Consider the following 21995-nt stretch of genomic DNA (forward strand, 5'->3'; position numbering starts at 1 on the left):
GATCAAAGGCCTAAACATAGGGTTAAAACTATACAACTCTTAGAAGAAAACATAGGGGATAGTTTTTATGACCCCACATTTGACAATATATTCTTAGATATGATACCAAAAGCATGAGCAATAAAATAAAGACAAATTGGACTTCACCAAAATAACAAACTTTCATTATGGAATGGACACCATCAAAAAAGTGAAAAGATAATCCACAAAATGGAAGAAAATATTGTCAATCATGTACCCAAAAAGGGATTTGATCTAGAATGTATAAGGAACACTTAAAACTCAATAATAAAGAGATAACCCAACTGAGAAATAGAGAAAGGATCTGAATAAACCTATTTCCAAAGAAGATATACAAAAAGCCACTAAAGACTTTTGAAAAGATGCTTGACATCATTAGACAGCAGGGAAATACAAATCAAAACTGCAATGAGAAACCACTTTAGAAAGTCAGATAACACTAGGATGGGTAAAACCAAAAAGTGAGATAATAATAAATGCTGGTGAGGATGTGGAGAATCAGAACACTCATACTTTGCTAGTGGGAAGCCACCTTGGAAAACAGTATGGCAGTTCTACCAATAGTTAAACACAGTTGTCATATAAGCCAGCAATTCCACCCCTAGGTATATACACAAGAGAAATGAAGGCTATGCTCACTCAAACACTTGTTCACAATTATCTATAGCATCATTATTTATAACAGCCAAAAGGCTGAAACTACACAAACTATCCACCAACTGACGGGTAAATAAAATGTGGTGGGATATATAACGGAGTATTATTCTGCAATAAAAAGAAATGGATGAATCTTGAGAACATTGGGCTGAGTGAAAAAAAGCAGTCATAAAAGACCACATATTATATGATTCCATTTATACAAAGTGTTCAGATTAGGCAAATCTATAGACAGAAAGTACATCAGAAGTTGCTTTGTGCCAGGGAGGGAACGAATAGGGGAATGAGGTAATAGCTAAACTATACAGGATTTCTTCTTAAGGTGATGAAAATATTTTAAAATTAACATTGATGTGTGATGGTGCACATATCTGTGAATATACTAAAAACCATTGAACATTATACTTTAAATGTAAATTAAATGGTATATAAATTATACCACATTAAAGCTGTTACAAGAAAACAAATGACAGTACCAGAAAAATCACAGCATTCTTAAAACCAAGATCCATTCTATTACCTGAAAATACTCTCTCCAAGTTACAGCAAAATGAAACAAAAGATATTTTTACTTCCAAACCTCCTTACCCTACGCTACTTGTTGGAAAGTTGCTACAATTCTTGTGCTTTGCTCCTCTCCATTTAAAAAAGAAGATGGAGAGAAAGGGAATTAATATTTAATGCATGTCTTCAGTGCCTAATATTGTATATTCTTAATTTAACTTAATAATTATTTTACCTCCATTTTAAAAATGGGGGAAAACAGGTACAGAGAAGTAAAGTGATTTGCCGAAGATCATAAATGTGAAAGGGGCTGGAAGATTTGAATTCAAGTTTTTCTGACTCCAGATCCTATACTCTTCTATTCAAAGAAACTAAACAACTCCCTTCTCCAGCTTCTTTTACTCTAAGCTCTTCAAGTTGAACCATGAACAACCAAAAACTTACTTGGCAAGGCAAGAAGATGGATATAAGTCTGCAGCTTCTCAAACACAGCTGTCATCTTTTTCATGTCCTGAGATAGCTCTAGGTTCCTGGCTCTCAATGCAGATGTGCAAAGAGAAGATTCACATTCTTCTTCTAAACTAGGAATGAGCAGATTTTTCAAAAGTGAGCATCCTAATGATTTTCAAACAGCTGTACTAAATCACCTGAATTCTCAAACAACTATATCCAAAGAGAAACTTTCCAAGAAAAAAATAAAACTGATTTCATTTATAAGGTTCCATTTTCTAGACCACAATAGATATACCTATTTGCTGCAAATGACTAACAGAGATCCAAACAGAAAAAAAGCAAACAAACAAAGGCAGGTACCCATTGTCTTTCCATCCTTAGAGCAGCACAAAACTATTTCCCTTGAAAATACTTTGAGGGAAATAAATTTTTTTTGAGGAACGGTGCCTAGGTGGCTCAGTAAATAGAGCATGGGACTCTTGATCTCAGGATCAAGAGCTCAAACCCCACACTAGACATAGAACTTACTTTATTAAAAAAGAAAGAAAGAAAAAGGGGTTAGACCTCTGACTTCAGCTCAGGTTAGACCTCTGACTTCAGCTCAGGTCATGATCTCAGGGTCCTGGGATCAAGCCCCACATCGGGCTCTCCGCTCAGTGGGGAGTCTGCTTCCCCTTCTCCATCTGCCTGCCTCTCTGCCTACCTGTGCTCTCTCTCTCAAATAAATAAAATCTTTTAAAAAGAAAGAAGAAAAAACTTGCTGAGAAAAATGTTTCATACATTGAATTCCTAAAGAAACATTTTTAGTATATATATTTGTAAAAGCCAAACAGATGGAAAAAAACAATCTAATCTATACACTCAAATCTAAAAATCAATGGCTAGGGACGCCTGGGTGGCTCAGTGGGTTAAAGGCTCTGCCTTCGACTCAGGTCATGATCCCACAGTCCTGGGATAGAGCCCCACATTGGGCTCTCTGCTCAGTGGGGAGCCTGCTTCCTCCTCTCTCTCTGTCTGCTTCTCTGCCTACTTGTGATCTCCATCACTTTTTATTTATAATAAATAAAATATTTATTTATAAATAAATAAAATCTTTAAAAAAATCAATGGCTAATAGTCATATAATACAATACATTGTTTCACTTTCTATTTTAAAGGGTTACTTGCGAAAACAATTATAAGGTCAAAAAAACATGTGAACTCTTAATAGTGTTTATTAAAAATGTGCCAGAAATCAAGTAAAATGCTTTTTATATAAAGCTAGGAACATTATTAACACAGGAATGATAATCATATCCTCTTCCTTCTCTTTCTCTACTTTAGAGCAGACAGCTATTCATTCAATACTAAGCCCACTTACTACTAAAAAGAACATGTCACCTTGTCAATTAAAGTGGTTTTTAAACCAAGGATGAAAAGTTGCCTAAAAACATAAATACGTGACGAGGCAGAGGACAAAACATCCCAAGAATAGGAATCTAAAATTAAGAAAGGACTTATCCAATGTTTCTAAAAATGTAACAGTGGAAAAAACAAATTAAGGTAAAATAAAAATGCATAACTGTTTCAAGTAGCAGAAACTACCTTTACAATGGTTCTTAAATAGATTCTTCTTAAACATAAGCCAAATCAATAAGATATATTCAATTTAGTGGTTAAACTTCTAAAGTCAATTTTCAAAAACTTTACATTGAACTATAAACTGTATTAATCTGAATGAAATTATAATTCATAATTATTAGTTTAAGTCCTAATTCTCTGATTCCTAAAATTCTGTCATATCCACAAATCATAAAATTTGGTTAACAAAATACCTTGTCAGGTTAGAATTAGGAAATAAAATGGCTTTTAACACATAATAAATTTTTTAAATAATGAACGTTTACATTTGAAAAGGTAAAACCTATTACTTTAGCTTTATCAAGATTTATGAACCATAATTACTTGTACATTTTCAATATCTATAAGTTACTCATCTACATATTTTCTAAGCCTTATCTTACAATATATTATAAAACACATGTTCTTACTTCTCTTACATTCCAGTTGTATTATTTTTAAATTTTTTTTAAAGGCTAAATCCTAGGATGAAAAGATTCAGATGAATTAGGGGTCTTGATAATTTTAGACCAAAAGTATCAAAACATACAAGCAATATTATCAAATTTCCAGTTATATGGATTATTTTCTCTTTTCCTTCCAGAAATACTTAACAAAGAATATTTAAGGTTACCACATGATATCTTCTATGAGGGCTGGAGCAGATAAAGTTTTTAGCTTATAACTTATTTAAATAAATCACCAATAATAGGGGCACCTGGGTGGCTCAGTGGGTTAAGCCTCTGCCTTCGGCTCAGGTCATGATCTCAGGGTCCTGGGATCGAGTCCCACATCGGGCTCTCTGCTCAGCAGGGAGCCTGCTTCCCCCCCTCTCTCTGCCTGCCTCTCTGCCTACTTGTGATCTCTCTCTCTCTCTCTCTCTGTATCAAATAAATAAATAAGTAAAATCTTTAAAATCTAAAAAAAAAAATCACCAATAATAAAAACAAGAAAATACCACTTCAAAGAAACCTAATGATCATTGATCCAATTGTAGAAGCTAATTACTATAACCCCCATCTAGGTGTTTATGGCAAAAAGGATAAAACTGAAAGATTTCTTTCAGTAAAAGTGCTATTGACAATCACTGAAAATACTGATTCACGGCATTATGTGGTTAGAGCAGTAACCACTCAAAAAATCCTAACTGGTGCACTACAATTCTATTTTCTTAAATTTAAGTTTATGCTGCTCAAGCCATTAAATGACCCTTTCTCACAGAAGTCCAAATTGGTTGGGGTACAGAATGATCAGGCAGCTCACAAGGGCCACATGTCGCTCTTTCGACGCCAGCACAGGTCAGGCGACACCCCACAACTCCCCAAGCTTCCTAGCCTCAAGGGTAAGTACCTTTTCAACTGATAAGGAAGAATCTTCTTAAGAAAACATATATAAGAGGTTAGATGCTCTGAAAAAGTTTTCAATTTCACAGTTGTCTCCTGGAAAAGAAAAATAATTTCATGGTTAATAGTGTTATTTGACAAAGAGGAGCTTCCACTTCCAGAAGTAAAACAGAAGAAAATTACCAGGACAGTCACAGTATCCTCAGTAATACTTTGAAATAAATGAAGCATTCCTTCCTCAAGAGGGCGGACATAGGACGCATTTTCATGAAGGTATTGTGAGAACTACACAGAAGGGAAAGAACTGTGAGTTACATCACTGAAAAACAACAAGTATCCACAGATTTATAAATGGACTCACTGAGTTATAAACATAAATTCTCTTGGAAACTATTTCTAAAAAGTTTTTCTAGGAAAAGGTTTGGCCTTTACAAAACAGAGATGCTCAGTCCCAAATACAATTCCCCAAGTCCCCATCTCATTCCAAAAGAAGTAACCTGAAGAGGGGTGACATCATTAACAACCATATGTGGGAGGACACACCAAGGGGACACTGCATTACAACCCGCACCCACAGGCCTTTCCCCAAACACCTGCTTCTCTAGAGAGGTCTCAGAAAAGAAAAGAAGAGAAAAGAAAAGAAAAGTCAAAACTGTATGAAAGATTTTTATGTTATGAGCCTCATTTAAAAAAAAAAAACACAAATCTATTGAGGACAGCTTCTTATTTTTACTGTGTACAATGTTCAGGGTTAACAAATTCTAGGAATATAATTACCACCAAAACAAGGATGTAAAAAACTTTTATAACTATCACCAATACCTTAGTATTTATAAAGAACTAATTCAGTATGAAGAATAAATTCAGAAAAAAAAATCCTACACGGATTTAGACAATTTAAAAGCAAAAAGTTATTTTCCACTTGTGAAATATCTTAGTTATCAAAGTACTGTATAACGGCTCAAATTCTGATTTCTCAGTATAGAAATATAAGATCTCATTATGCAGAAATGTGATTCCACTGGCCATACTACAAACTATAGGTATCTGGCCCTGGGCAATTCACTTGATCTCTCTGGCCTTCAATCATAGATGTCTACTTTGTGATTCTATGAACAAGTCTAAACGCTCTGGTCATCTTTTAACAAGTGGTTTCTGAATTTCAGAATAATAGAGACCTATTCAATAATAAGACTTATTAGAAAAACCACACAGAACCTTTCATAGGCCAAAGGTAAAGTATTGAGAAATACATGAATTTTTCAAAGTGATGAAGTGTTTCAGGCAAGATTAACATATTTGATTCTCACTGTGTGGGCAAAATGTGGCAACAAGCTAAAATAAAACTCCAGAAAGGGATAAAGAACCAGTATTGGGTAAAATATATTTTTTGATATTATAGGAAGTATAAAAGAAAATATAACTTTTATATTAAAACACTGCAGTACTGTTTTCCCTACCCAAGTCATCTGAAAACTTTCCCCACAGTGAAATTAAAAAGCATTTCAAAGGCCCAGAGTTTGTTTATGAATTTCAATAGAGTCAGAGAGTCCAATTAAAACTGATGAAAACCAAGCACTTCCTGAGGGCTTCCTATGGGTAAGGTATAATGATAATAAGAACTAACCTTTATTGAGTGCTTACTATGTGCCAGGCACTATTCTTAGTACTTCACATGTATTATCTATTTAATCCTCAAACACACATACCTGTGAGGTATGTACTCTATCCTCCATTCTAAATATCAGGAAGCTGAAGCACAGAAAGGTTAAATAAATTGCCCAAGGGGACACAGAAAGTAGCTGGACCCCAGTAGTCTGACTCCAGAGCATAGCTTTTGCTTTACTACTAGGTACTTACTGGATACATGGACATAAACACTATTCAAACCTTGAAAACACTGCATAATAATGCAAAAACAAGCAATCAGCTAAGTAGGAAAAGTGGCATATTCATTTCAGAATGCCACATTATGGGACACTTAGAGCATAAATCGATGGCAAGATCCTCAATTTCTTCCCTGTGGGACCCAGCCTTCAAGATGGCCCCAATGATCCCTGCCTTGACTGTTCTTGGCTTTGTGTAGTACCCTTGCACACTCTTTCAGGGCTGGTCTCTGTGACCAAGATGACATGGTAGCGGGGATGGTATTCAGTACTAAGTCATAACAGGCATTGTGGCTTTACTCTCTTAGATCACTTATTCTAAGGGAAATTAACCACTGCCTTGAGGATACTCCAGCAGTCCTACTGAGAAGTGTACTCAATGAGAAACCAAGGCTCCCAGCCAACAACCAACAATAACTCACCAGCTGTGTAAGTGAGCCACCTGGGAAGCAGATGCCCCACCCTAGTCAAGTCTTGAGATGAATACAGCCTCAGTCAGACTGACTGAAAGCTTATGAAAGATCATGAGCCAGAAGTCCCCCAGATACGCAGATACTTTTCTCCTGAATTCTTGATCCACAGAAACTATGTGAGATAATAAATGTCTGTTGTTTTAAATGACTAAGTTTTAGTGTAATCTATTACACAGCAATACAGAACTAATACACTATTTTTGCCTTTTCAGTTAAATGTGGTCTTGCAAGCTACTTTAAATCCTTTTGTAGAACTAGCTGGGGAGAAAAAAGGAAAGAAAGGAGCAAAATTTGCCAGGCCCCAAAAAAGCACATGGACTGAAGGGAATGACAGTCAACCCTCTTCTTATTCCTTATTTAAACTTCACACACCCTGAAAATGCCCCAAAGCTCAACCAGAGAAGCAGTTTCACTCCCACTCCATACCCCAGCAGGAAAGGTCAACTATACACCACACACACACACACACACACACACACACACACACACACACATATATTTGCTTTTAAACATACCCAATGACAAAAGTTATACAGTGAGTACAAACAGGGAGGGAGAAAATGCCAGCAAATTAGCTTTTCCAACAATAAAATGGCACTTCCCATTATGTCACACCCTGGTCAAAAAACTGCAATAGTCCCCCATCCTACATACAAAGCGAGTCTGCGCCTTGGGGGGCTTCCAGAGTCTGGAGCCATGTTTTTTCCTTTGCAACTTGACCTCTCATTGCTCCACTTCAAAGACTTCACACTCTTGCCAAAACAGTTTGCTTCCCATTCCCTCCCCACCCCAACCCACTTTGTTACACCTTCCTACTCTGTGACTTTGCTCATGTCTTGCCCTCTTCTGAAGGAAAAAACACCTATCCTATTTCTCTCCTCTTCAAATCTTGCTCATTTGTCAAAGCCCATTCAAATCCCCAAAGACTCTTTCCCAGACACTACCACCAACAGCAATCTCCCCTCCTTGACAACCTCATATCCCTACTGGCCTTACCACCCACACTTCTCCAGTATTTAATTTCTTAAAAATCTCCATGTTTGCCACATTTTATCTTAAGGTCAAAGACTCGTGAATTCTGGTTTTCTTCCATGTCCCCCACAAAACTTGGCTGATGCACAGCAGTGGTCTGAAAAGAAAGAACATGTCTTCCTACTTGTTCAGGGCAGATAACAAGTATACTGAGTTAAATTTACCTTCTGATTCAAAGGAGATATAGGCTCAATGGCAGAATCAATAGGAAAAATCTGAATCCTCTGTTCTGTATAGGTGTGAAAGTTCAGAAGAGCCGTCACCAGATCTTGAACAAAAGCCAGGGCCTGCCCAACAATGTCCCGCATCTTCAGCTTTTAAGTGAAAAGTATATCAAGTCAACTATCCAATTACTCTTCTCAAGCAACTTTCATAAGTCTGATTTTAGAGAAAACATTTAAATTCTAGTACAATTAATCCTGACTTTAAATTCATTTGCTCCCACTTGGATTTTAATATTCCCATCTAAGGAAATGAGAAAACCACCAGTTTGGGCAAGCAGACTTCCTCCACTTAACCTAGACCATGTCAGTGCAAGGCCCACCAACCTATAAGAAAGATATGACTCACAAAGTTAAGTGCATCCCGTAATTCAGTTCTAATGGTATCAGATGAAAGCAAAAAACTGTATTACTTATGAATTCAATAAATAGCAAGTTACATAATTTTTTTAAAAATGTATGAGAAAGTAAAGCCAAAGTTAAACACAATGGTTTAGTGCATTAAACACAAGCCCAAACAATAAATTCTTGTATCTGAGAAATCTGACATACACATCGCTGAAAATAAAAACATCATCATTACCTGATGTCTCCTATTGTGGAGTGGAACATTCAGAGCGTTATACTGACTATATTCTACAAAACAAAAATGGATCCACATTAAGTCATTTACGTTTACAGGAAAATAGCGTAACTGAAAAATAATGAATGCCCTGAAGCAAAATCAGCTTTACATAAGAATTTGAAATGATTAAAGCCACAATCATAGTGTGAGAGAATAATGGAATTTATATAGAACCAGTTGTTTCTCAGATAAAGTAATACTTACAATTTTTTTTTCAGTAGGCTCCATGCCCAGCATGGGGCTTGAACTCATGACACAGAGAGCAAATCACATGCTCCACACTGAGCTAGCCAGGGGCCCCCAAATTTTTAGGATAAACAAACAAACCCTGAGTTTCTATTTCTAAGAAATCATTTCGAAAACTTGAGGCCTATCAGGATTACTTAGAAAGGCCCATGACGTTCTTACCATGTTCAGTCATGCTCCCTTCTAAAATATCCCTGCACACAGCTGCCATAACCATCGTCCAAAAATACCACGGTTTTCATGACACTACCATATTTGACAGTCTACCATGGCCTGCTACTGCTGATCACAATGACTCAATTCTAACTCTTCTGGGTTGGCTTCCTTGTTTTATCACAGTCCTCCTCTCTATCCCAGACTCTGTCCCCAACCTCTGATAGATTCCCAACACCTGGCCTCAAACTTCAGTCCCCTCCTCCATCTCTACCAATGTCTACACACCACTTCAACCACTCAAACCTCCCCTCCTCTGCCTGGTCCTAAGTCAGAAAGAAACTGGTGCCAAAATCCAACTCTGAAAGTCCCTATGCTGCTCTCAGCCAGTTCTCTCTTATGGCCCCATTTCTACCAAGGGCTTGGTCTCCCACTCACAATCAGTCTACTACTTGCCTATCAGTCTTCTCTGGGCTTTACTTGTTATTGTTCCCAGACCGGTCCATCTTTTCCAAGAATGTTCTTGCTAACATAAAAGGAGAGCAAGGTCCATGACAACCTAATTTACCAAACTTAAGGAGGCTTCAAGGCTACTTCACAATCCATGACTTCATTGCTGTGTCCCTTCCGAAGGCATCAGCTCCAAACCTTTTCCATTTTAAGCCCCAATACCATTGTTCCTCTCCTCCCCTGCCCCACGGTTAGGGTGGCATCATCCTACAATGCCAGGAAGACCAGAGCCAAAGCACAAGGGCTTCTTAAATTTCCTACCCTCCACCTCAGAGTCCATGGTTTCCCATATCCTGTCCTCAGCTAACCTTCCCCCTGGGTCCCTAGCAATAGCTCCTCCTGGTCTCTCAGGCCCTAATCCATCAACCACCCCTCCTTCTCCCTATACCTTCAAAATTATCTTCAAAAAAAGCATTTGTTACAGCTTTTAAAATCCTATGTCTACAGTAACTTCTTCTCCTTTTCACACTGAATCCTCTGCTGAGCTCCCATCCTTTCCCACCTGCTCAAAGACCAGCATGTCTCTGCCTGTTTCTCAGCACCCATCCATCTCTAACCCTCGTGCTAGCCATCTACCATCCACCTCTACCATGCACGGAGTCACCAAAGCAGCTGCCTTTACTGTCACCTCACCCTCTCTGAGCTCCCCACAGCACTGCTAGAACTGCCCAGCCCCACCCAGGCTGAACACTACCTTCCCCGGCTTCCACGTCACCTCATCTCCCCAGCTCCTCACCACCCCCACCACCTCAGTCCTCTCCTTCCTGACGCCTGTGAGGGAGAACTCCCCAAGGACGCTGTGCAGGCCTCTCTGCAATTTGTACCTCATTCCCACCACTCTCAACGCCCATCCATCCCAGCAGGGCCAACTCCAATCTCTCTCTGTGGTCTAGGCTTTTACTTATAAATGTGTACCCCAATAGAAAGACAGATGTACACTGATGTATCTGTCAGAATATTAAACAACAAAGTTAACCTCATCATCTTTCCCATAAACCTGCCCCTCGTCTGCCTCTCTGATTTCTGTCAATGGCACCACATCTTCCCCCCCAACACTGCCTCCTCTGCTCCCTTGCCTGCTTACATCTATCTCCTTGACAGCTCAGTCTCCAGCTTTCGTAACAGCACACCAGGACTAGCATCACAACAGTCTTGGTCCCCTTTCCCCATTCTAGCACAGTCTACACTCTTGTCAGGCTAATTCTGTGAGTGCACAGATCTCATAGTGACATTCCCTGGATCAAAGGCTTCAATCCTTCCACCATCCTGTGAGCCAACTCCTTGGCCCACAACTCTAGGGTCTAGCCCCACTCACCCTTTGAGAACCTGCCCACCTCCACCCATTCTAGCCTCCTGTCACACTTAGCTAATTACTGCTCTTCAGACCACAACAGTACCTTGTGTCCCATGTACCACACTCCACTTAATTCCCTGGTTTGTTTTCCTGAATCTCTGCCCAATAAAACCTACTCACATATCCAGGCCCTGCTCAAAGCACACTTCCAAAAGACTGCCCCAGACAACTCCTCCAGCAGTAAACTGTCCTTCCTCTGAAACCTCAAGAGTCTCTTTATTAAACAGGTTAGCTTACATTTTAGACATTTCTATACATTATCTCTCCACTCCTGGACTAGAAGTTCCTTTAAGGTAGAGCTTTTTGTCTTAGAAATTTCTATATCCCTTGTGCTCCCTATCCATCTAGGCACTCAGCCCATGATCTCTAAATTTTGCAGAACTAAAAGTAACCCACGCTAACATGATAAGGATCTAAGGCAGGGTGACAACTAGTACTGGAAAAGGAAAGATAAATCCAAAAGAGATCCAGAAGGAAATTATTAGAACCTGATGATTAATTGATAAAAGGATTAAAGGGAAAACAAAATGCCAAGATTTCAAGTCTAGTGGATCAAAGTATGTTAGCTCTATTTACATTAATCTAGAAACTTAATTACTTTAATCTAGATGTTATTTTCAGAGGAACTTAAGCTTTGATATAACAATGACATATGCTGATTTCAGTGTTAGATCAAACTGTTTTTCTTTGGTGTCTTTTCTTTCCTCTTTTCTTAGGTCTTCCGGAAGAAAAATTTAGAGGAAGTAAAAAATTTTAATCATCTGAATGTAAAAAAGGAAATCTGTACTTATCTGAATATAAAATTCGAAATTCCAACCAATAAAATAAAACATATTCTTTGTTTTCAACGTTCAAGATTTATTTTTCTCTAAATTTACAAAACTGGCATCTATTATACATGTAAGTTGATTTTTTTTTTAAGTTCTTTTTCTTGCTCTTGGGTACACAGATTACCAGACCATTCTCAGGATGAACAGGAAGCCGGACTTACCCAAGTCCACTCCCTAACTATCAGTGGGGACCACCAACCATGCAGGAGATACCAGGCTGAGAAGATCCATCTCCCACCACCCTTTTCCCACTCTCCCCACCATGAACAGCTTTTCTTATATAAATTTTCAGGCACTATATGTGCAGGTTGGTTTTTAACCTAGGGATATGCTCAATATGTGCAATAAAAAAAATGTGGATTTGAGCTTTTTCTAAGAAGGCTGACTTTGGACTCAGCCTCCCTATGAAATATGAGGGCCATAGCCAATCAAAAAAAAAAAAAAAAAAAGCAACCTTCTGTTGAACCAATTAAGTTTTTTGCCAAATAGATTAAAAACTTTTTTAATTAGTTCATTACCACAGAGAGAGGTTCAAAGTTGCAAATAATGGAATACCTACTTGTATCATTAAAAGGTACTTTTTCCGAGATGATTGATAAGGCTTCCTCTAATCTACCTGACAAATCGTCATGAAGATTCTTTAACTGTAATTGACTGAAAGAAAAAAAAAACACAAAACACAAACCACATGATCACCAGTCAGACAGGGGATCCTCACTTCCTTGTTACCACAACAGCTGGTATTAAGCTTCCAGAGACTCGTGCCTGACACCGGCATACTCTTGGTGGTGGATAGTTATTAAAAGATGAAGATAAGGAAAATAGTAATCCTTAATTCTGAAGCCCCTGAGACTTCTGTTAAGACTGTCAGAATTTATCACAGTCCCAGTATCTAATACAATCCTGTCAGTTTATTTCCCCAAGTACAAAGTAATCGTAAAGCCATTTCAAATTTTATCTTTCTTATGTGCCCAACATAAGTGTTTGCTCAAGTATCATAGCAAAGTTCTTTTTAAGTATTATATAAGATGAAATCTGGTAATTTTTCTGTTTTAATTCAATTATGAGCATGGGTATACATCTAAACCATGCCATGTAATTCTACCAATTCTACTAAACTGAAGAAATTCACGTGACTGATTCTACTGAAACCAAAAATATGATGTCATTTATCAACTAAATGCTGGAGTATGCTTTTAGCACCCATCAATTCATCATATTTGAATTTTAAGATTTAGGTATCTCCAAATTAGATCCCATAGCCTCCATTTTATTCAAAATATACCACTAAAAGTCTGGCACAGTGAAAAGGAGTCAGTTTTCCTGCCTGGAACTCTCAGAAAGCTTTCTTCAGGGTAGCCTGAAACAGAAAGCACCCAGTTCTCCGTATGGGAGCCCCAGGATACCATCTGCAGGCTGAGGACTCACACACAAGCCATCTGACCAAGAGTGTGTCAGGCCTTAGAGATAACAGAACTGAGGAGGACCCTGGAGATGCATGCTCCTTGCTCACTTCAAGTGTGAGATTCAGAGGGAGAAGCCACTAGACCAAAACTCAGGTCTTCCAATTCTTACTTTGGGGCCCCTTGGAATTCATGTTTCCACATACCATTCTTCTGTTCGAAGCCGACATTCCTTGGCCTCCTTTTCTAGAGTCTGAGATTTTACCTGAATTTTAGAAGAAAAAGAAAAGCAGATGGCTAAGGCGACAGATGAGGGCACACTTAGGAGACACCACAGGCAACAGCCTCCCCCTGAATGACTGACTGTGCATTCCATAAAGTACACAGAAGATTCATAAGAACCCTATCTCCTAACGTGCTCTCCCCAACAGTGGGGCTTACTTCTAGTTTGGCCTTGTCATTCTGCAGTTTCTCGATAGTTTCCATGTACTTCCGCGTCAGGCCATCGACCACAGCTTGGTGCTGGGCCGCCTCCATCTCCAGGGTAGCCAGCCGACTCCTCAGCTCTGCTTCCACATGCTTGTGCTGCTCGTCAGCTTCAAAAAACTGAAAATAAAATATCATCTCCTCTGCTCACAATATCCAAATATACACAAATGGAGAGAAAAACAACAGCAGTGACTGCTCATTGAGCAATTTTGACATGGTTCCATATGTTCACTGCGCAACACCCACTGCCCAGGCATGATCTCACAGAATCCTCACAGTATGTCAGAGGCGGTGTTATTGTCATCCTCCTTTCCACATGGGAAACCAAAGCTTCAACCTGCCCGTTGTAGAAATGAGATATGAACACAGGAGATCGATGCCGAAGCCTACACTTCCTTCCTCTCAGGCTCAAGGATTTCTTTCAAACAATTTCTGGCACATAGAGAATTCAACTGACCAGGGCATAACTCTTCTGATATGCTAACTTAAATAATCAAAATTCAAATAGATGTTATCCCTAAAACAGGTAAAATTCTTTTCCTTAATAAGAATCCAGTGCTGGGTGGCTCAGTGGGTTAAAGCCTCTGCCTTTAGCTCAGGTCATGATCTCAGGGTCCTGGGATCAGGTTCGTGTCGGGCTCTCTGCTCAGCGGGGAACCTGCTTCCGTTCCTCTCTCTCTGCCTGCCTCTCTGCCTACTTGTGATCTCTGTCTGTCAAATAAATAAATAAAATATTTTTTAAAAATTAAAAAAAAAAATAAGAATCCAGTGCTAATTAAGAATTAGGAATGCTTGGGGCACCTGGGTGGCTCAGTGGGTTAAGCCTCTGCCTTCAGCTCAGGTCATGATCCCAGGATCCTGGAATCAAACCCCGCATTGGGCTCTCTGCTCAGCAGGGAGCCTGTTTCCCCCTCTCTCTCTGCCTGCCTCTCTGCCTACTTGTGATCTCTGTCTCTGTCAAATAAGTAAATAAAATCTTAAAAAAAAAAAAAAGGAATTATGAATACTTAACAGAAAATGCAGCTCAAAAGGTTTAACATTTGTAAAATGTTAAACTGAGAATTAATGTGTATTTATATTCTACCATTTGACTATGCTCACCATTTCACAAAAAATTTAGGAGGCACAGTCCAAGATATTACACTATGACTCTTAAATATGCTAGATGTTGGGAGGCAAACACTGATTATTCAACATTTCATAAATATTTGAGCTCCCGCCATGAGTAAGAACCTGTCCTGGGGGAAGGCATACAAACCAACACGGTGTGCACCCGAACACACAGGTGAACAAATACAAACCAACTAAACAGTAAGAATTTTAAAAACAAACACTACTTATTGATAAGCCCCTATCTAAATGATCTAACTAATCATTTTCTAGATAAAATGAACAGTGCCTACTATTTTTCTGTACTGTTAGCTGAGCTATTCTGTAGTCCTCTAAACAAATGCACACTTCAAAATACACATCCAGATTCAGATATGAATGAGATTTAAGAAATGAATCAATAACAACAGTGATATATATACCTAACAACTGCAGGAGACCCTGCAACACATACACAAAACATTCTATCCTGCATTGGTTTTTCCACATTCTAGATCATAAGACCCATTTTTAATTCATGGGGAAAACAGAAAGATGTTCTCACTTGTATATGCAACCGCTCATTCTCTTCTATCTTCTTTTGCAGATCTTCATCAAAGACACTCTTCTGCTCTTGACTCAACTGAGAAGAAGATTCTCCACTTTTCTGATGGAAAGAATAAGTTATGTCCACATAACTTTCATCCTTTAGAGAAACATCTTAAGGTACACAGATTCTCTATCACCTTAATAGCTTGTCTCTTCTACGTGTGCACATTCTCAAACAATCCTGCAAAAGGTATACAATCCATCATTTAACTTCTCCTATTTGACACAAGTAAGAACTGCAAATATTGGAATGGGCAGAAAAGCTTAAAAAAGAAAGAGAATAAACCAATAAGGCTCATTAATCTTTGCAGATGAATTCAGGAGTAGTTCTATTGGAAGACACAGCAGGCCCAGAAAGCCAGCCATGAAAATATGGGAAAAAATATCATTTCAATCAGAGAGGGAGACAAACCATAAGACACTCTTAATCATAGGGAACAAACTGAGGGTTGCAGGAGAGGAGGGGGCTGGAGGATGGGATAACTGGGAGATGGAAATTAAGAAGGACATGTGATATAATGAGCACTGGGTATTACATAATACTGATAAATAACTGACCTCTACCTCTGAAACTAGTAATACATTATATGTTACATTGGGAGAAGGAGAGAAGTGAGTTGGGGGAAATTGGAGCGGGAGACAAACCATGAGAGATTGTGGACTCTGAGAAACAAACTGAGGGTTTTGGAGGTGAGGGGTGTAGGGGGTTGGGTGAGCCTGGTGGTGGGTAATAAGAAGGGCACGGATTGCATGGAACACTGGGTGTGGTGCATAAACAATGAATTTTGGAACAATGAAAAAAATTTAATTTAATTTAAAAAAATAAAAATACATTATATGTTAATCAATTGAATTTAAATTTAGAAAAATAAAAAATATATTGTTTCAAGTTGATCTTTTGGTTTGGGAAATCAGTTTTAGCAATTCCATGAGTCTGAGTTGTTAAACTCCTTTAAGAAATTGTAACCAATTAATTAGAATTCACAATGATAAATTCATATAAAAGTTGACATAAATTTCTAATTTTTAAAAAAAGTAACCATATTAAAAAAAGATACTATAAATAAACAGAAGGAAAAAGCTCAAAAATAATAAAAAGAACCTTCCTTTTACTTTTTTACCAATATTAATTTTTTTCTACACAGAAGAATAGCACTATTTAAGAGAGCCAATAATGAACATTTGTTTTCATAGAATACAAGAGCTGAGACTATTCCAAGGATGGACTAACAATGAAACTGTGTTCAGACATCAGTCACCACCCTTCTCTGCCTTTCCTGTGCCCTCACTCCTCACTTAAAATGAAGTTACTTACTGATACAGTATGAACCAGTGATTAGAAAACCCTCTGAAAATGGAGTAGCTATATTAAAAATGAGACAAAACAGGGGTGCCTGCGTGGCTCAATCAGTTAAGCAGCCGACTCTTGACTTCAGTTCAGGCCATGATATCAGGTCATGAGATCAACGCCCACATCGGGCACTGTGCTCAGCACAAAGTCTGCTTAAGATTCTCTCTCACCCTCTCCCTTTGCCCCTTCCCCCTTCCCCAGGTTGTATGAGTGTTCTCTCTCTCAAATAAATCTTTAAAAAATAAAAAATAGGGGTACCTGGGTGACTCAGTGGGTTGGGCCTCTGCCTTCGGCTCAGGTCATGGTCTCAGGGTACTGGGAATAAACCCTGCATCAGGCTCTCTGCTCAGCAGGGAGCCTGCTTCCCCCACACCCCGCCTGCTGCTCTGCCTACTTGTGATCTCTCTATCAAATAAATAAATATTTAAAATAAGTAAATAAATAAATAATAAATAAGTAAGTAAGTAAATAAATAAATAAATAAATAAAAACATTAAATCTCCAACATGTTTGGGACAAGAGAGCTGCACAAGGAAGACAGCTGAACAGCATATTCTGGGCATTTTGGGTCATTAAAGCTTCCAAATTTGGAAAACTTTAATTAGCATTAATTCAGAAGTGATATACCCAAGCCTCTGTGAAAACAGCAGTGGGGGAGGATCTCACTAACCTGGGGAGCATGTTTGAAGTACGTATGGCTATTCATTCCTCAGGTTCTCAGAATTTCCAGAGCACATGTATTTTGACAAAATTCCCCAACTGATTCTAATACATACCTGTTTTTGCCCTCTCTATTCCCCACTTCTTTGAAAATTACCACTCTAGAAAGAACTCTTTCATATAAGGGACATGTATATGAAAAGGTGCTAACACAGAATAACATTGATTGCCTATTATATGGCAAATATTGTCCTAGCCACCTTTACAGGATCCCATTTAATACTCAACAAACTGAGAGTATCATCCCCATGTTGCTGATGAAGAAACTGAGGCTGCAAGGCTAAAATGGCAGACAAAGAATTCAAGCCTGGGCTTAACCCCAAGGCCTGTGCTCTTCCCTCCATACCGTGCTACTTCAGAGTTATTACGTGCCTTCGTCTTCCCTCCTACCTTCTACTTTTACTGCGTCAATCCACACATTTGCCGGGTGCTGCTCTATATACACACGAGACTTAAAGATTCAATCACTACCCCCACACTTAAAAAAAAACACAACTTCTTAATCACAGAATGTTCTAAAGTACCAAACCATCCGTCTTATGGAGTGAGAATCATGTCTCTCTATATCAACCATAATGGTAAAAGTTATTTTTACAAGACCTGATAAGAATACTAAATCAGCCTCATAGAAATAAATACTAAGAAATATTTGCAGCAAACTGTTTCTCAGTATAACTGAAAGATACCAGTAATTTTGACCAGTATGAAATAGTCCTTTCACTTTTCTCAGACACTAACTCTAATACTTGCATGTTTGCTCCTAACAAATTATTCAAAAGTCACTCACGTATAAATATGCCCTAATATTACTACATATGATAATAGTGTCTTCTTCCTTAACCCAATATCCAGGCATAGTTATGGAACAGTAGGAAATGTGCAGGGGAAGTGTTCTGTTAAAACCCAGATGGCTGGGGCGCCTGAGTGGCTCAGTGGGTTAAAGCCTCTGCCTTCGGCTCAGGTCATGATCCCAGGGTCCTGGGATCGAGCCCCGCATCGCATGGGGCTCTCTGCTCAGCGGGGAGCCTGCTTCCTCCTCTCTCTCTGCCTGCCTTTCTGCCTACTTGTGATCTCTGTCTGTCAAATAAATAAATAAAATCTTAAAAAAAAAAAACCAAAAAACCCAGATGGCTTATAGATGTCTGCTCCTAGCAGACAAGGCCTCCCTAACTTGCCTTTATTTGACCTACCTTGTTTTTCTTGCCTCGGGGTTCACTTAGAGCCAATTCATCTTGAAGTAGTTCTACCCTCTTGGCAAGCTGCAGATTTCGAAATGTCAAACTGTCCATTTCCTGCTGCAGTTTTCTCAGTGATTGATCTTTCATTTTCAGTTGTTCCTACATCAAAGTGAAAACAGACCACTCCTTATAATTTAGCCTTAAGATTTCAAAAAATGAAAAGAAATTATTTTTGTTTCACTAAAATAGGATAAAACCTCTTGCTTTAGGGAATTCACATTGTATGTTTATCATGCCAGTTCCCATGTTTTTAGCTCTTTTTGTGACAAAAGCATTTTTTTTTTTTTTTGGCCAAACCAAGTAAATTTAAAAATAAAATTTAAAAAGCATATACATTGAAGCAACAGACAGTCACCAACTTAAAGTAAAATATCTACAACTCTGCGTTGTTCCATAATGCTGTTATACAGATGTCTGACAGTGAGGAGGCATAATCCCTGAGGCGATAATTTTATAAACTTCAATTATGAAAGAGAAACTACTACTTATTGATGATGCCCTTCAGTAAGAATGAGAAACAATTTATTTGCATTCATTTTTTTCAATAAATCCTCCCTCAATTTAAGTCAGTCAAATGAAATCCTTGCACCACACTTAAATTTTACTTTAAACTATTCTGATTTATCAAAGACAAAAATCAGTATTATCCTATCAAATATTTTTTGATGTTATATCAATTCACCTAAAAGTTTTAAGTAAAAATAGAAACAAGATCTAAAATCTAAACAATGTATCTTCTATTGCCCATTTTGTACCATTTACCTATAATGAGGTAAGAAAGTGGAAAACTAGTAGCAAAACTTAGTTTTGCTCTATTTTAAAAAAATATTATTCTTACTATATTTTACTTACAATATAGTGAGAACTTTGTATTCACTGATAATCAAACCAGATGACTAATACTACTGTATATTTAAAGAAGTGTAGTTATATTACTTTCACTGAAAAACCACTGCAAAGCTAAGATGAGGTCAAGCTTTAATGACAAAGTGATAGAAGTATATTGAAAAGCAACCTAAAAGGCAAAGAGTGGTGTCAGCAAGCCACTGACATTATCCACACATTGAGAGCAGCCAGTAGGATAGAAAAATGTTTCCATTAAGTAGAGGAACAGTTTTCTTTTCTATTGTTTTTTAGTAAGCCCTTAATTTTTGCTTGGAGCTGAACAGTAAATATAGATCCAGTCTATATCCAAATCATCATGTATTTCAAATTAAAGAAATCCAAATCAATGAATGCTTATTATGTCCAACAACTCACTGAAGAGACAAACCCAGTCTATCAAAAGCCTGTTGTAACAGAAGATATCCCAACCTTCCCATTGACCAAACCAGCTAATTGCCACTCTTACTAGAACTGTAATGACCACTTAATGAATAATAAAACAAAGAGTAATTTCTTTACATCCTTATAATTCATCCCAGCTGACTTATGCTCCAAGTCCATTAACCAATCACCGTTTTCAGAAGACAGCTATCTCAACCTCTCTGTAAAACCTAGTTTCTGCAGTAGGGACAATGATAATGTTATCTGCCCTCACAGACTCGTGTGAAGACCAACTGACAAGAGTGGATATAATCGTGCTTGGCACAATACCTGACAGAGTGAGAGTTCAATAAATAGAACCTGCCATCACCAATGTTACCACCACTGCCACCATCGCAGAGTTAATGAAACACAACCAGCGATGGGATGCTATAACATGCCGAGTGGGCTACTAAGACACACTAGGAAATACCTTTCCCAGTCATAGGTTTTAAACATCGTTAAGAGATAATGATTATTTCTTCAATGATTTAGGCTAAATAATAACTTGACTAACAAATCCTGACTCTAAATAAGCTTATTTTTAATAATCTTGGTTTGGGCAATAGGAGCTTTGGAAGTATGGGCACGGTGTTCTGAGCTGCCTCAGTCCCAAGTCTGTGCAACAGCACCTGAGTGGGGGGCACTTTCAAGACACAGTTCTCTGGGGGATGGGGGTGCAACACTGGCTAAGTAAAAGGACATATTTCTGGGTTACCTGAGTGGAATCACCCTGGATAGGTCACTGGTTAGGGGCTATTCCAGAAAGAGATATGATTAAAGGGAATCCTAATCCCTTTTGTCTCAACAGGGAGCAAGGCAGAGGGTGAAGAATGACATAAACAGTGTATTTAATGGAAACAGGCCAAGACGAAATGTATATCCCAGAGTTAATTTAAAAATATCACAAGCAGTATTTATGACATGCCTACCAGTTTAAGGTAGAAACAAATTTCTTCAATTCCTATCGTATTTCTCCTCTCAGTTAGTAAATGTTGATGATAAAATGTATCACTCAAACAGAGTAACCTGATTTACACAGGTTATTACTATTAAATAGCTCAATCCAAAAGCAAGATTAATGCACTAAATGATTCCCACTTTCAAATTCATTCATTAGAGGACAACCATCTGCTGAATGCTGATCATATAAATATGAATATGACATAGGCCCCCTCAGAGTGCTATCTAGTGATGAAGACAGATAAGAAACTCCACTAATCCCCATGAATTTAGCTAAAGAGAGGCTGTGAGGAAACACAGGAGATAAAGTCATATAATTCTTTTTTGTGATTTTTAGCTAAGGAAATCAAAGTGCATCACATTCATACCTAAGGAAGTAAAAAAGTTAAACACAAAAAACTTTATTACCTTCTCCTAACCCTAGTGAATCAGTGTCATGGTTGGGACTTTTTAACACAGAAAACTAGCTGACTTCCTTGCTTTGAGTATCACCAAACACTAACTTAACCCTCACAATAAAAATATCCTGCTTCATACCTTTAAAGCAGCTGAATTCGCTTGTTCATCCACAACACCTTTTTTCAGGACCTGATTCTGAGCCCGAAGCTGAAAACAGAAGAAACAATAGTTAATTTTAATATAAAGCAATCACCTGTAGCAAGGAAATCACTTATCATTACTTCACAGGAATGATTACACTGAGTAACTATGTCCTCACATATGTATGAGAATAAAAATATTAGCATGGAAGAGGATAGTAGATATCATCATTCTGCCATTTTCCAGATTAGCACAGAGGCTGAGCTGCCCAATGACATAATAATAATCAGTGGCCAAATCAATACTGAAATACAGATCTTTTGTATCTCTTGACTTCCAACCAGAACATGGTTCTTTCTGTAAAACCAAGTCTCCTCCTTA

At 38.1% G+C, this 21995-nt stretch overlaps 1 protein-coding gene across 1 annotated transcript in view; it reads right to left on the minus strand.

Moving 5' to 3' along the window:
• The window catches only part of PPP1R21 (protein phosphatase 1 regulatory subunit 21), a 62442-nt gene that overhangs the window by 31214 nt on the left and 9233 nt on the right, over positions 1-21995 (minus strand). Inside the window, exons 2-12 of the mRNA XM_032877837.1 lie at positions 21612-21680; positions 18759-18905; positions 15454-15555; positions 13752-13916; positions 13517-13575; positions 12467-12561; positions 8773-8825; positions 8133-8282; positions 4761-4862; positions 4585-4673; positions 1627-1763 (exon numbers count right to left, since the gene is read on the minus strand). Coding sequence (XP_032733728.1) covers positions 1627-1763; positions 4585-4673; positions 4761-4862; positions 8133-8282; positions 8773-8825; positions 12467-12561; positions 13517-13575; positions 13752-13916; positions 15454-15555; positions 18759-18905; positions 21612-21680 — 1168 coding nt within the window. The remainder of the gene's footprint in view (positions 1-1626; positions 1764-4584; positions 4674-4760; positions 4863-8132; positions 8283-8772; positions 8826-12466; positions 12562-13516; positions 13576-13751; positions 13917-15453; positions 15556-18758; positions 18906-21611; positions 21681-21995) is intronic.

The sequence above is a fragment of the Lontra canadensis genome, unplaced genomic scaffold, assembly GCF_010015895.1.
Source record: "Lontra canadensis isolate GAN:19392208 unplaced genomic scaffold, GSC_riverotter_1.0 scaffold61, whole genome shotgun sequence".
NCBI lineage: Eukaryota > Metazoa > Chordata > Mammalia > Carnivora > Mustelidae > Lontra > Lontra canadensis.